The sequence below is a fragment of the Leucoraja erinacea genome, chromosome 34, assembly GCF_028641065.1.
Source record: "Leucoraja erinacea ecotype New England chromosome 34, Leri_hhj_1, whole genome shotgun sequence".
Lineage (NCBI taxonomy): Eukaryota > Metazoa > Chordata > Chondrichthyes > Rajiformes > Rajidae > Leucoraja > Leucoraja erinaceus.
The window spans coordinates 16,256,466-16,272,321 of NC_073410.1; the positions used below are offsets into that span (position 1 = coordinate 16,256,466).

Consider the following 15,856-nt stretch of genomic DNA (forward strand, 5'->3'; position numbering starts at 1 on the left):
AACAGGGGAATCAAGGACACAGGTTTTAGGCGCGGTGGGGGGAAAGATGTAATAGGAGCAATTTTTTTAAACTCAAAAGGTGGTTGGTGTATGGAACGAGCTGCCGGAGGAGGTAGTTGATGCAGGGACTATCACAATGTTTAAAAGACATTTGGACAGGTACATGGATGGGACAGGTTTAGAGGGATATGGGTTAAACGCAGGCAGGTGGGACTAGTCTAGATGGGGCATGTTGTTCGGAGTGGCAAGTTGGGCTGGAGGGCTGTTATGACTTTAAAAAAGCTGCAGTTTCAAAGTCAAGACATTCCAATATAGAAAATGTGATCAGTGTCCGAAATTAATGGATTTTAGGTCAGTGCACTTTTCTAGGGCAGTAATTCCTCCGCTGTTCTAGCGTTGCCTATTTCCTTCGCTCCATAAATGCTGCTGCACCCGCTGAGTTTCTCCAGCACTTTTGTCTACCTGCTGATTACGGATGTTGTCTGTACGTTCTCCCTGTGACCGATTGGCTTTTCTCCGGATGCTCCGGTTTCTTCCCACACTCCAAAGATGTACAGGTTTGTTGGATAATTGTCCCTAGGTAATATTGTCCCTAGTTTGTAGGATGAACTTAGCGTACGGGCTGATTGCTGGTCAACACAGACCCAGTGGGCCGAAGGGCCTGTTTCCACGCTGTATCTCTGATGTAAACTATAGGGGTTCCATAAAGAGAGGCGTCAGAGTGAGCTCAGCAAAGGGACAACATACAAAGTACGTTCGTGAAAGTGGAGCCGTGAATGGCACAGTTTCCGATCCCGGCCACGCGGGATTCCTTTGATTTAGCAAAACCTGGTGAATCCACAACCTCATTTAACCCGCACAGCCTCCCCAAGCACCACACCCACAGTGAGTAAAGGGATTGGCCAGGCACACAGCTAGGCCACAGGCTTTGTGATAGGGGGCACAAAAAGGCAGCGTGTAATGCCAGCCCAGAGGGATTGGAATATTCCTGATACACACACGACCACACGTGTATACACTTACACACACACGTGCACAAGTGTATACACTTACACACACACAGGCATGCACTTACACACACGTGTATACACTTGTTCATGCATGGCACACAAACACGTGCATACATTTACACACACATAAGCACACATACATGCACAAACATACACTTACATGCACACACACATAAACGCAGGTGCACTCACACACACGTGCGCACACACACTGTATACACACACAAGCACACTGACACTCATGCACACACACTCACGCACACACTCACGCACACATACTCACACACACACACTCACGCACACTCATGCACACACACGCACACTCATGCACACACAAGCACACACGCACGCATATACTTACATGCACACACACAAACACATGCGCACTCAAACACACATGCATACACACACACAAGACGACAGACACTCATGCACGCAGACACTCATGCATGCACACACACATGCACACACACTTGCACACACACACTCACGCACACACATACTCGCAAACACACACTCACGCACACTCACACATTCGCGCATGCACGCACACAAAGCCGCACACACCCACGCACACACACGCTAACGCACACACACTCACACACATTCATGCATGCACGCACACACACACACACACACTCACGCATCCACGCACACACACACTCACGCACACACAAGCACACACAAACAATGAGGTGGGTTTGATCATGCGAGACTGCCAGCAATGCAGCACAGCACCACGCTCCACCACCGTTAGCAACTATTGCGGGGTTAGTTCCCGTAAGCCACAGAAAGCCAGGCGATGGAACAGCACGGCAGACGGAAGGTGGCGGCCATTGCTTTGGGGTCGGGTTGAGCGCCGATTTAAGCGGAACCGACCTCTGACCCTGATCTCCTCCTTGCTGCCTCGTCTATGTCAAGGAGGTCCCCAAATCTCTCATTAGTGATAAACTGGTGGTGAGTGAGAGCGATGCCCGTGTGCCTTCTGGCTGCAATGTCAGCCTCCTCTTGTTCTCGTTTAAGCCGTCTCTGCTCTTCTAACAGTCTCTGTTAGAAAATTGCACAAAATGGGATGGTAAAAAAGTCTGGTCAGCCGGTGTGAAAAAAGCCAGATTTTCTTGTAAAAAAAAAAGTTCAAACACATTATTAAAAAATTTGTGACGGTCCACATGTTTGTGACGTTCCACATGTTTTATGATCTGGCTTTAATAAAGGATATTTATACGCAATGTGTGGTGTTCAGACGAGGCTCTTGCACCCTGTGGATGCAGCCCAGACCATCATGCTAGCCAACCTCCCTTCCTTGCTTTCCCTCTCTCTCCATCCCTCCCCCTTCCTAGTTCTCCGACCTGTCTGACTGTCGCCCTGATTACATTTTATCTCTGTATACTTCATTGTCAACTTCTCCCAGCTAACAATTTCTATTCTACATTTTCCTTATTCTACATCCCCTTTGATGTCATGTTCTCACACCTCACACTTCCTCGTCTCTGTGTCTCCCCCTCCCCGGACTCTCAGTCTAAAGAAGGGTCTCAACCCGAAACGTCACCCATTTCTTCTCTCCAGAGATGCTGCCTGTCCCGCTGAGTTACTCCAACATTTTATGTCTATCTCCCTTCCATTGACGCCATCTACACATCACGCTGCCTCGGCAAGGCCAGCAGCACAATCAAGGACCAGTCTCACCCCGGTCACTCCCCTCTCCCATCAAGCAAGAGGTACAGAAGTGTGAAAACGCACACCTCCAGATTGAGGGACAGTTTCTTCCCAGCTGTTATTAGGCAACTGAACCATCCTATCACCAACTGGAATTCAGACCTTATTCGAGACCCTCAGACTATCTTTAATCGGACATTACTGGACTTAAACTTGCACTAAACGTTATTCCCTTTATCCTGTATCTGTACACTGTGGGCAGCTTGATTGTAATCATGCATAGTCTTTGAACTGACTGGATAGCACGCAACAAAGGTTTTCACTGTACCTCGGTACAAGTGACAATAAACTAAACTAAACTAAACTAAACCAAACTAAACTGGAGTAGACCAATGTAAACATCCCGATAGGATGCTGATTTGTGTTTTTACATACGAGAATGTTCAGACAATCACCTCATATGGAGGCAAGATAAAACGGGATTAAGTGGACCTCTTTAACAAGAGTATGATATTGAACAAACAGCAAGGACAGACACATACTGAAACAGAACACGGATGGATCGGCGCTTCCCAAGAGCCAGGGATTTTTAAGGAGCAACCCCAAATTGACGCAAACCTTCCATCTTGGACCTCAGAGGATCGGCAACAGGAGATACACTGACAGCAAAGCCTCCAAAATGGAGGTTTGGTTTGATAGCATTCACCAAGTGACCCGACTCCAGTATGTTTAACACACGGGGCAGTGGCATGCAGTTTCTCCAACCAGATGTGAAGTACATCGATTTATTCTGCAGAGTCCCAATCGGGCAATATTCACCAGATAAAAACCAACCTCATATAAAGGTGGTGGGGCGCAGCGGTAGAGTCACTGTCTTACAGCGCTTACGGCGCCGGAGACCCGGGTTTGATCCCGACTACGGGTGCTGTCTTTGTATGTTCTCCCCGTGATCTGCGTGGGTTTTCACCCAGATCTTCGGTTTCCTCCCACACTCCAAAGATGTGCATATAAGTAGGTTAACTGTCTTTGTATAAATGTAAATAGTTCCCAGTGTGTGTACGATAGTGTTATTGTGCGGGGATCTCAGGTCGGTGCGGATTGTACAGCTCTATAAGATCACCCCTCATCCTCCTGCACTCCCAGAAATAAAGAACTAGCCTGCTCCACCTCTCCCTATAGCTCAGGCCCTCGAAACCGAGCAACATGTAAATCTTCCCTGCACCCTCTCCAGCTTGACTACAGCTTTCCTATAACATGGTGCCCAGAACTGATCCCAATATCCTAAATGCGGCCTCACCAACGTCTTCTATAACTGCGATGGTATAATTTTAAGGCAGCGATAGATAGATTCTTGATTAGTACGGGTGTCAGTGGTCATGGGGAGAAGCCAGGAGAATGGGATTAGGAGCGAGAGATAGATCAGCCAGGATTGAATGGCAATGTGGACGATGGGCCGAATGGCCTGATTCTGATCCTATCACTTATGAACTTTGCACTTTATGAACTTTATGAACGCCCGCATTTTTCCCAATTTTGCCCATTTCGTCTGCACTTTGGTCTATCTGCTGACATTGGTTGAAATGCCAGATTTCTTCTACAATTGAGAAGGAAATGCATTGGGTTTAATAGCTTTACCACTTTACCACTCTTACTAATCCAGAACCATATGGTGGTCAAGGCAGCTTTTGACACAATGGCCTCCATCTGTCAGGGTTTTGATTATAGAATTTGAGATATTATGTTACAGCTGTACAAGACGTTGGTGAGGTCGCATTTGGTTAGTATTGTGTTCATTTTTGGTCGCCCTGATATTGTTAAGATATTGTTAAGCTGGAAAGAATACAGAGAAGATTTACGATGATGTTGCCAGGACTTGAGAGCCTGAGCTGTCGGAAGAGATTAGGCAGGCTAGGACTTTGTTCCTTGCAGAGCAGGAGGATGAGGGGTGATCTTATAGAGCTGTACAAAATCATGAGAGGAATAGATCAGGTAGGCGCACAGAGTCTTTTACCCAGAATAGGGAAATCAAGATTGGTTTAAGGTGAGGTGGGGAAAGATTTAATACGAAACTGAGGTGCAACTTTTCCACACAGAGGGTAGTGAGTATATGGAACGATCTGCCAGAGGAGGTAGTTGAGGCAGACAACATTTAAAATATACTTGGACAGGGTCATGGATAGGACAGGTTTAGAGGGATAAGGGCCAAATGCAGGCAGTGGGACTAGTATAGATAAGGCATCTTGGTCAACATGGGTAAGTTTGGCCAAAGGGTATATCTCCATTCTGTATGAGGTGTAACTATTATAACCAATTAATCTAGACAGGTAGAAGAGGCTATTAGGCCTAACAGAGTAAATAGACTTGATGGGCCAAATGGCCTAATTCAGCTCATAGAACTTGTGAAATGCTTATCCACAAGATGGTAGGCGACCTTTGAAGTATCTTTAATCAGAATTAATTCAATGTTATATCTAGAACTAATTCACGTTACTCCCCATCTCCTGTATCTGTACACTGTGGGCGGCTCGATTGTAATCATGTATTGTCTTTCCACTGAGTGGTCAGCATGCAACAAAAGCTTTTCACTGTACCTCGGTACACGTGACAATAAACTAAACTGAACTAAATATAGACACAAAAAACTGGAGTAACTTAGAGGGACAGACAGCATCTCTGGAGAAAAATAGTAAGTGACGTTTTGGGTCGAGAGCTTCTCGTTTACACCCGACAAACAGCTAACAATGGCCTGTTTCTTCTATCATCGTGACTTTTTTGCCTCTTTCATTCATTGTTATTTATCTCTCCACATCACCATCTACACCTCTCGTTTCTCTAACCAGCCTGAGGAAGGGTCTCGACCAGAAAGGTAACCCATCCATTTTCTCCAGAGATGCTGCCTGTCCCGCTGATTTTGCCTCAGCTTTTTGTGTGTATCTTCGGTTGAAACCAACATCTGCAGTTCCTTCCGACACACCGAAACTGACTGAGACACTGCCCTGGCCAAAGGCCATTGACCTGACACCGGAGCGGTCACTGTGTGCGGACCCACCTCTTTGTCCTCGTGACGGCGACGACACATCTCCTCAGGGGTCTCCATGCGTTCGATCGGAGTGGACAACCTCACCGAGTCCGATTCTACCCGGAGACAACACAGAGCAAAGTTAATCCTCACATCGCGGCCGACATGACCGTTTAAAGCGTAAGAGACAGCACGGAACGCAGCGGGAGAGTTGCTGCCTCACGGCGCCGGAGACCTGGGTTCGAACCAGACCACGGGTGCTGTCTGCACGGAGTTTGTACGTTCTCCCCGTGACCTGCGTGGGTTTTCTCCGGGACCTCCGCTTCCCTCCCACAATCCAAAGACGTGCAGGTTTGTAGGTTAATTGGGGCTTCGGTAAAAATTGTAAATTGTTCCTAGTGGGTGTGGGACAGTGTTGGTGTGGGGGGGATCGCTGGTCGGTGCCAACACGGTGGGCCGGTGGGCCTGTTTCCGTGCTGTATCTCTAAACTAAACTAGACAGGAAATTTCATAGGTGCAGTAGCAAACTTAATCCTGCCGTGAATGGTTGGTAAATACAAGAAGTGCTTATCGCAGTTTATCAAATATATTAACGTTCCAGAAGACTGATGCTGGAAGATTGCTGGGGTCACGCTGGCATGAAAAGTGCAACCATTTAGAACTGGCAGCAACCAGGCAAACAAAAGTCCACTCTAAGTGATGAAAAGGAACAGCAGGTGCTGGTTAATATTAAAGACAGACACTGAGGTGATGGGGTAACTCAGCGGGTCAGGCAGCATCCCTGGAAAGCATGGATAGGTGACGTACCCTTCTTCAGACTGATCGTGAGGGGAAAACTGGACCAAAAAGAAAGAAGCTATAGATGCAGATACATTTAAACTTTTAAAATACATTCAGATAAATAAATAGAGAGGAAGGGTTTAGAGGGATTATGAATCAAATGCAAATCAAGTGGAGCATTGGAGAAATTCCTCGCAGAGAGAGAACGTACAAACTCCGTACAGTTTGGTCAGGATCGAACCAGGATCTTTGTTGATGTAAGGCAGCAACTCTACCGCTGTAAGGCAGCAACTCTACCATTACGCAACTGTGCCACAAAAAGGTGTGAGACAAAAGGATTAAAGAGCTGCAAATTTTGAAACTAGTGCAAGGAATGGAGGGGGTTGGGAGACATAGGTGCAAATCCAGGAGGGGCACAGGGGAGGAGGGGGGAAGGGAATGGAGGAGGGGATGTTGAGGGAAGAAAGGATAATGCGAGGGTTTGTAAAATTCAAAGTTCATACAGTTGGGTTGTAAGCTACCCAAGCGGAATATGAGGTTAGAGAGCAATACAGCCTATAAACAGGCCCTTCGGCCCAACTTGCCCATACCGACCAACACGCCCCATCTACACTAGTCCCACCTGCCTATGTTTTGGCCCATATCCCTCGAAAACCTGTCCTAAATGCTTCTTAAACAGTGCAATTGTAAAAGTTACTGCATCTTTCAAGAGAGAGATAGATAGGGCTCTTAAAAATAGCGGAGTCAGCGGATATGGGGAGAAGGTAAGGACGGGGTACTGATTGGGGATGATCAGCCATGATCATATTGAATGGCGGTGCTGGCACAAAGGGCCAAATGGCCTACTCCTGCACCTATTGTCTATTGTCAACTGTCTATCATCTTTTATTGAGGTAGATCTTGTATCTACCGTGAGTTAGAGAAAGGGCAGTTGCAATTTGTGAGTTAGGACCTCCTACCACTCCAGTATCAATGTATTGAGAGCTAGGGTAAAGATTCAGTCTAAATGGTTGGGTGGGACCGTACGATGCAAGAGGATTTAGGGTGACCATTTCAACTGGGGGTGGGAGGTCTTCTGTTTCCATGCCCACGGGATTCCTGAATCACCTATTTAATACAGTTGCTATTAGTTGTACACCAGGGTCTTTCTAAGCTGGCAATATGTAATCTTGAGACCAGGATCATAAAATACTTCTTTACTTACAAGGCAAACTGACCATAGGCAGTCAACAACTCGAGTTAAAAAGTAGAACTGCAGATGCAGGTTTATACCAAAGATAGACACAAAGTGCTGGAGTAACTCAGTGGGTCAGGCGGCATCTCTGGAGAAACAGGATAGGTGGCGTTTCGGGTCGGGAACCTTCTTCAGACTCTACCAAAGATAGACGCAAAGCGTTGAAGTAACTCAACGGGTCAGGCAGCATCTTTGGAGAAAATGGGTCCAGACCTGAACCTATCCATGTTTTCCAGAGATGTTGTGTGACTCACTGAGTTATTCCAGCACTTTATGTCTAAGTTCATAAGTGATAGGAGCAGAATTAGGCCATTCAGCTACTCTGCCATTCAAACATGGCTGATCTATCACTCCTAACCCTATTCTCTTGCCTTCTCGCCCGACACCTGTACTAATCAACAATCTATTTATCTCTGCCTTAAAAAATATCCATTGATGGCCTCCACAGCCGTCTGTGGCAATGAATTCCACTTATTTACCACCCTCTGACTAAAGAAATTCCTCCTCATCCCTCTTCCTAAAGGAACGTCCTTTAATTCTGAGGTTATGACCTCTGGACCTAGACGCTCCCACTAGTGGAAACATCCGCTCCACATCCACTCTCTGCAGGAGGATTGTGGTGTCAAACAGCAGAGGCTCCAAGGAGAAGTAACATCACTGACTGTAGAGGTGAAGACATGCTGAGACTTGTAGATTGGGTAGGGGGTGGGGGGGGGGGGGGGGGGGGGGGGTAAGGGGGTAAATGTTGGAGTAGAACACACAGGAAGAGAGAGTGCAGAGAGACAGAGCGTTGTTGAGTTACTGGAAGGTCCACCTTGAGGAGACATCTCCACTTCGCTGCGCCGACTGCGGTTTGGACCGGGCGCACCCAATGGCGCATGTCTTCCATTAGAGAGATCAGAACCCGAGATGCCGCCATCCCGGGCAGGTGTGGTCACAGCCGAGCGTCTCAGCGCTTCCACGGCGTGAATGGAAGTCGTGCGGGTGGGGTGTGGCGGCTTTGCGTTGGGCTGCCGCCTCAGCGCGACTGGTCGAGCCAGCAAACCTCCCGCCTTGTCCTCCACCTCGGTCTGGCTGGCCGAGTCCACCAAGGCGAAGGGGTTTCGGAACTTGTGCGGAGAGGGCCTTTTGAGCCTGAATGGCCTTGGGCTCAGGAGGTAGAGGTTCCTGGAGAGAGGGAGCGGATGACGTGGCGTGGTCGGCTGGGGGTCTGCAGGTCCCACGTGCCGGGGAAGGGCAGTGAAGCTGGTGCCAGTGGTGAGGAGGGGTTCCTTGTGTTGGCTGGCATCGTGCGTGGTGAGGGAGGGCCGCCTGTTGGCACAGATGTCCCCCGGTAGGGTGGACAGGCAGACGAGCTCGGGGTCGGGGCAAGGAGAGGGTGTCTCGGAGACCACCACCTCACCGTGGCCTGCTGCCACCTCCTCAACCTCGCTGCCCGAGGCTGAAGCTCGGTGGACGGTGATCTGCACGTCGGCCAGGGTCTCCTTGCCCCAAGGCGGGAGGTCTAAGAGTGACTCGGCTGATTTTGCCAGCTGCATGTATGGCACGGAGGGAGAGGGCAGCGGGCTCCTGCACGCCGTCGAGTCGCTGCCCAGATCCAGCGAAGGCATCGACTGGGACCTCTGGATGATCTGCTCAAACTGGCTGACCCTGGAGGACACGGAAGACCACGGGGGGCCGTCCGACTCCCCCCGGACCCTGCCCCGCTCGTCCCCGACCCGCGGACCACTCTCAAACCGGGACTCCACCGAGGAGCAGGCGCCGGCTGGCGGGGGCACCGGCCCACTGATCCGGTCCACATTGGCTCCAGGTTGGGTAAAGTGGGCAGCATCATCAACAAGGCCGTGTAGGTACGGGCATCTTCTCGCTGTGCCATCCAACTCCTGCCCTCTCCGCTCATCACTCAAACAAAGAGGTGGCTCCTCTGCCTCTTGGAGCAAGAGAGACTCACAGCTCTGCCTGGTCTCCTTCACCACCGATCTCCTGTTGTCCAGCTGGTAGCCATCACCGTCACCGAGAAGGTTCTCACAGCTCTGTGCTCTCTGTGGAGAGACACTCTCTCTATCCTGGGCCAGAATGACGTTTACAGCTAACTTGGGTTTGAACTTGGAGGGAAGGATGTCAAATATGCAGGATTTTGCTGCCGCTAGGGACTTCTTAGGTCTACATTTATAACTTAGCACAGAACTAGAGATATCTGCTGTACTATTAACTGACGTAGTTGAAATGCTGTGGCCTTTCCCACCTTTAGTATCCACTGGAAAGCGTGCGGAACAGAACAGACACAAATGTTAGAATAAAACGTGTTAGTAAACTATTGTATACACATCTCACCATTATCAATGGATAAAACGAACAGCTAATGGCAAGACCCTTAACAGTACTAACATACACAGGAATCTTGGGGTACAATTCAATAGCCCTGAAAATGGCAGCATGGGTGGATAAGAGTGGAACAGAGGACATATGGTATATTTACCTTCATCGGTCAGGGCATTGAGTATAAATCTGTATAACGTGATATCACCGAGCCCACAGCCAACAACAGACCATTGTGGGCTCCACCTATCCTTGATTATCATTGCTTTTTGCGCATTATTTCTCCAATTTATTGTCTGTATCTCTAGTTTCCCTTTCTCCCGTTTCTCAGTCTGAAGAAGGGTCTCGACCCAAAATGTCACCTATTCCTTTTCTCCAGAGATGCTCCCTGACCCGCTGAGATATTTGTGTCTGTCTTCGGTTTAAACCAGCATCTGCAGTTCCTCCTTACACTTTGAGTATAGGAGTCAGGAAGTCATGACACGGCTTTATGTGACTTGACTTTTGGCCGCATTCGTGGTATTGTACGCAGTTCCCGTTGCCCCAATGCAGGGGGGATAGGGATCGTGGGGCTTTGGAGAGGGGTGGCAGAAGCGGTTGACCAAAACTTTGCCTGCTGCATGGATAGGTTGGACAAACGTGGATTGCATCCTCTGGAGTGTCGGAGGCTGAGGAGAGCTCTAATAGAAGTATATAAAATGATGGGAAGCGTAGACAAGGTAGACAGTCAAAGCCTTTCCCCCCAGGGTGAAAATACCAAAAACTAAAGGGCGCAGCTCAAACATGAAAGGGCAAAGTTTAAGCGAGATGTGCAGGGCAAATTTATTTTAAACACAGTGGGTGGTGGGTGCCTGGAATGTACTGCCAGGAGTGGTGGTGGAGGCAGATACTGTAGCGTTTAAAAAGGCTATGAGATAGACACAAAGATATGCAGGGAATAGTAAGGTGTGCACGCAGAAGAGATTAATTTGTCTTGGTACGTTTAAAAAAGAGATGAGGAGGAATTTCTTTCATCAGAGAGTGGTCAATCTATGGGATTCATTGCCAATATATATTGCCATTCATTGCCAGTTTCTATCCACATGCAAATCGAATTCTGAACACCCTATGACAACATCACATAGCCACCTCGTGCACGTACTTTATACTGTTTGTTGTTGTGTTTTTATGTTTTTATGTTATGTTTGACGGGAATCAGCCTACTGTATAACACCCTGTACTGAACCTGAATTCCACCAGCTTGACTGTGTGGTCATTAAATAATCTAATCTAATCTAATCTAATATTCTGTAAGCGGAAAATAAATTGGAGGAATTGCACCTGATGTTTTACTGGGATAGTTTACATCCCAACAGTATGAAGATTGGATTCTCTCATTTTAATTAACTACTACGTTCATTCCCCTCCCCTCCCCTCCCCTCTTGCCCCCTTCCTTCACCCTGGTCATTTTACCAGTTCCACAGTTCTCCACATTGTGTTTCTTGCGATCAAACCTTCCCCAGCCAACATTGGACCTACCAGGCAACAACCTACCTGAGGTCATTTGTGGCCGGCCCTGATTGCTCCTGTTCTTCACCCCCATCCCACCCCCTGCTTACAGTCTGAAGAAGTTTCTCATGTTCATACATCCTTGGAGCAGAATTAGGCCATTCGGCCCATCAAGCCTACTCCGTCATTCAATCATGGCTGATCTTTCTTTCCTACTCAACCCCATTCTCCTGCCTTCTCCCCATAACTCCCGACACCTGTACTAATCAAGAATCTATCACTTCCCGTCTTAAAAATATCCAATGACTTGGCCTCCACCGCTGCCTGTGGCAATTAATTCCACAGGTTCACCACCCTCTGACTAAAGAACTTCCTCTTCATTTCCTTTCTGAAAGTTCGTCCTCTTATCCTGAGGCTGTCGTCTCTGGTCTTGGAACCTCCCGCTTGCGGAAGCAACCTCTCCAAATCAACTCTATCCAGTCCTTCCACTATTGGGTAAGTTGCAATGAAGTTTCAATGAGAACTGGTCTCGACCCGAAACGTTACCCATCCAATTTTCTCCAGAGACGGTGCGTGACCCGCTGAGTTACTCCACCACTTTGTGTCACCTTAGATCTTACCTACGACCTGTCCTGGATGTGTCATAGAGCCATACAGCAGGGAACAGCCCACCACATCCGTACTGACCTTTGTTGCCCATCTACGCTAACTGGAATTGCTCACATTAAGTCCACACCCTTGTGTGCCTTCTCTATTCACAGGTCTCTAAATGTCTCTTCAATGTAATGATTGTATCTGATTCCATCACCTCCTCGGGTAGCAAGTTCCAGAGATCAACCCAACATTGTAAAAATAAATTTTCCCCTCGAATCCCATTTAACATTTTTCTTTCATCAAACAACAAGGGTCCCAGTACAGATCCTCACGGTACACCACTGGTCACAGACTTCCAAGCAGAAAAACATGTATACACCTCTACATTCTGCCCCCAAATTACCAAGCCAAATTTGGATCCAGATTATATAGGAAGGAACTGCAAAGGCTGGTTTAAACCAAAGTTAGACACAAAAAGGTGGAGTAACTCAGCGGGTCAGGCAGCATCTCTGGATAGAAGGAATGGGTGACGTTTCGGGACGAGACCCTTCTTCAGACTAAGAGTCGGGGGGTGGGGGGGGAACGAGAGATGTAGACGATGATATAGAGAGATATAGACCAAATGAATGAAAGATGTGCAAAAAGGTGGAGCCCACAATGATCCATTGTTGGCTGTGGGCTCGGTGATAACGAGTTATGCAAACTCAGCAGGACAACAGTGAAACTCGTATGACTAGGGTGGGGGCGGGACGGAGAGTCAGGGGATGAAAGGGTTACATAGAGAAATCAACATTCATCCTGCTGGGGTGTAAGCTGCCCAAGCGAAATCTGAGGTGGCTTCCTGGCTGTTTGCCCTGGATCCCATGTACCTTTACCATCTGCACCACCTTATCACTTGGAACCTTGTCAAAAGCCTCACTACATCCATGTGGACAATGCCTACTGTTCTGCCTTCACCAATCATCATTGTTATCCCTTCAATCAAGGGTGGCACGGTGGTGCAGCGGTAAAGTTGCTGCCTTGCAGCGCCAGAGACCCGGGTTCGATCCTGACTACAGGTGTTGTCTGTACGTTCTCCCCTTGACCTGCATGGGTTTTCTCCACGATCTCCAGTTTCCTCAGGATTTTCCCCATTGACTTACTCCACTGATTAAGATCCACCAGCTTGTTCATCTCTGCTGCCCTTCTCAAATCCATATCACCAAGCCAATTTTGGATCCAAATTGTGTAGGAAGGAACTGCAGATGCTGGTTTATACTGCAGTTAGACACAAAGTGCTGGATTAACTCTGACGTTCCGGCAGTATAGGAATAGGTCCCTTCTTAAATAAAGGAAGGCCATTAACTCTCTCCATCTGAAGAAGGGTCTCAACCCTTTCCTCCTGAGATGCTGTCTGGACCCATTGAGTTATTCCAGTTTGTTGTGTCTATTTGCGCCATTAACTCTCCTTCAGATTGAGGGTCAAGGGCCTGTCCCACTGTACGAGATAATTCAAGAGCTCTCCCGAGTTTAAAAAAAAAATCAAACTCGTGGTAAGTACGTAGAATGTACGTAGGGGCTACGTTTGAGCTTGTGGATGTCCCGTAGCGGCTCGTAATGCTAACGGCAGGTACTCTGGAAACGCAGAAACTCGTGACGTTTTTTCAGCACTGTGAAAAATGTCCACGAGAGCCCCCGAGTATTACCGTAATTCTCCGAGTTCGAATCAGGGGACACTCGGGAGAACTCTTGAATTACCTCGTACAGTGGGACAGGCCCTTAAGTGTGTGAAAGGCCAACTAGTTAGTAAGCCTGCAATGCCAGACGTGAATGGTCAGGGCTGGTTTTGTGGTCTGCTGCTGTATGCAGTCAATGGAAGGTCATTATCAATGCAGGGGATAGGCTGCACTCTGCTGCCTCCTTGTGCGTGTTGCTACATGGACCTCATGGTAGAAGCAAGCTACACATAGACTTTGCCCGGTCCACAACCTGTTCATTCAGTCCCACTGAGTATATGGTGGGTTGAAGGCTGCTGAGAAGACTGATGGATCGTGATGGAAACTAGTTTGGAGATGAAGTCAAACTCCAATCCTTGGCTCTGAATCACATTGCTAAACTACCCATGCCAGGAATATATAGATCCTCCTAATGTCCCAAGTTTGTGCAATTCCAACACCAGTACCACAAACAACCCAGACATTATGGACAGCTCGGTGGCACAGCGGTAGAGTTGCTGCCTTACAGTGCCAGAGACCCGGGTTCAATCCTGACCTCGGGTGCTGTCTATACAGTTTGCACATTCTTCCTGTGACCGCATGGGTTATCTCCGGGTGCTCCGGTTTCCTCCCACCCTCCAAAAACGTGCAGATTTGTTGGTTAATTGTCCCTCTGTAAATTGTAAATTGGCCCTAGCGTGTAGGATAGTGCTAGTGTATGGGGTGATTGTTGGTCAGTACGGACTTAGTGGGCTGAAGGGCCTGTTTTCACGCTGTAGCTCTAAACTAAACTAAATTACGAAATCTTGTGCTTTCCAACCATTGAAGCGTTATCAGGACATGAGCTCTGAATCTTAACATTGAAGGGCCACTGGCTCCAGCAAAACCAAAGGGAAGGGGCTAAACCTTCAGTGAAAGGACACAGAGGCCTAGAGGCATAGAGTGACCCAGCATGGAAACAGGCCCTTCAGCCCAACTTGCCCAACGTCCCAACTACTCTGGTCCCACCTGCCCGCATTTGGCCCATATCCCTCCAAATTCATCCCATCCATGTCCGAAGAAGGGTCTCAACCCGAAACGTCTGCTGTTCCTTCCTACATATTTAGTCTGCTTCTGGGTCAATTGGCCCACTGGCTAAAAATACAGCTCCATAGAACAGAGAACATTGAACAGTAGAACAATGATCTCCATTCCCTTTGTCCTGTTTTCACACCTTACACTTCCTTATCTATGTACCTCCCTCTCCCCTAACAGCAGTCTGAAAAAGGGTCTTGATCCGAAACTTCACCCATTCCCTCTCTCCAGAGATGCTGCCTGTCCCGCTGAGTTACTCCAGCATTTTGTGTCCATCTTTGGTTTAAACCAGCATCTGCAGTTCTTTCATACACACTATCCATGCACCTGTCTCACTGTTCTTAAAAGTTAGGATAGTCCCCGCCTCAATTACCTCCTCTGGCAGCTTACTCCATATGACCACCACCTTTTATATGAAAAGGTTACCCTTCAGATTCCTATTAAATCTTTTCCCCTTCATCGTAAACCTATGTCCTCTGGTTCTCGATTCACCTTTCTCTGGGCAACAGACTGTGCATCTATCTGATCTATTCACCTTATGATCTTATACACCTCTATAAGATCACCCCTCATTCTCCTGCGCTCCAAGGAATTGAGACCCAGCCTACTCAACCTCTCCCTATAGCTCAGACCGTCGAATAACTTGGGTGCTGACGTAACTCAGCAGGTCAGGCAGCATCTATGGAGAACACGGTAGGTGAGGTTTCAGGTCGAGACCCTTCTTCCAACAGCTTGTCAGATGGTGGTCTGGTGTTCATCTGTGGGGTCATGGTTAAGGGGTGGGGATGAGGAAGTGTTCGAAAGCCGGTGTCTGGCCTCAGACTACAAGAGCACCTCCCTTGTCAGCAGGTTTAATAACAGTGTTGGGATGGTGGCTGAGTGAGCAGAGGGCTGTGTGTTACAAGGGGAGATTACAAAGGAGGACCCGACGTGGGGGGACTGCTGTGAGGGGGGACAAAAGAACAAAGGAGGACCCGGCATGGGATAC

At 48.1% G+C, this 15,856-nt stretch overlaps 1 protein-coding gene across 1 annotated transcript in view; it reads right to left on the minus strand.

Moving 5' to 3' along the window:
- LOC129713053 (sorbin and SH3 domain-containing protein 1) overlaps window positions 1-15,856 on the minus strand; it is a 228,433-nt gene that overhangs the window by 39,440 nt on the left and 173,137 nt on the right. Inside the window, 2 exon segments of the mRNA XM_055661932.1 lie at window positions 1,890-2,057; window positions 5,716-5,801. Of these exon segments, the coding sequence (XP_055517907.1) occupies window positions 1,890-2,057; window positions 5,716-5,801 (254 nt within the window).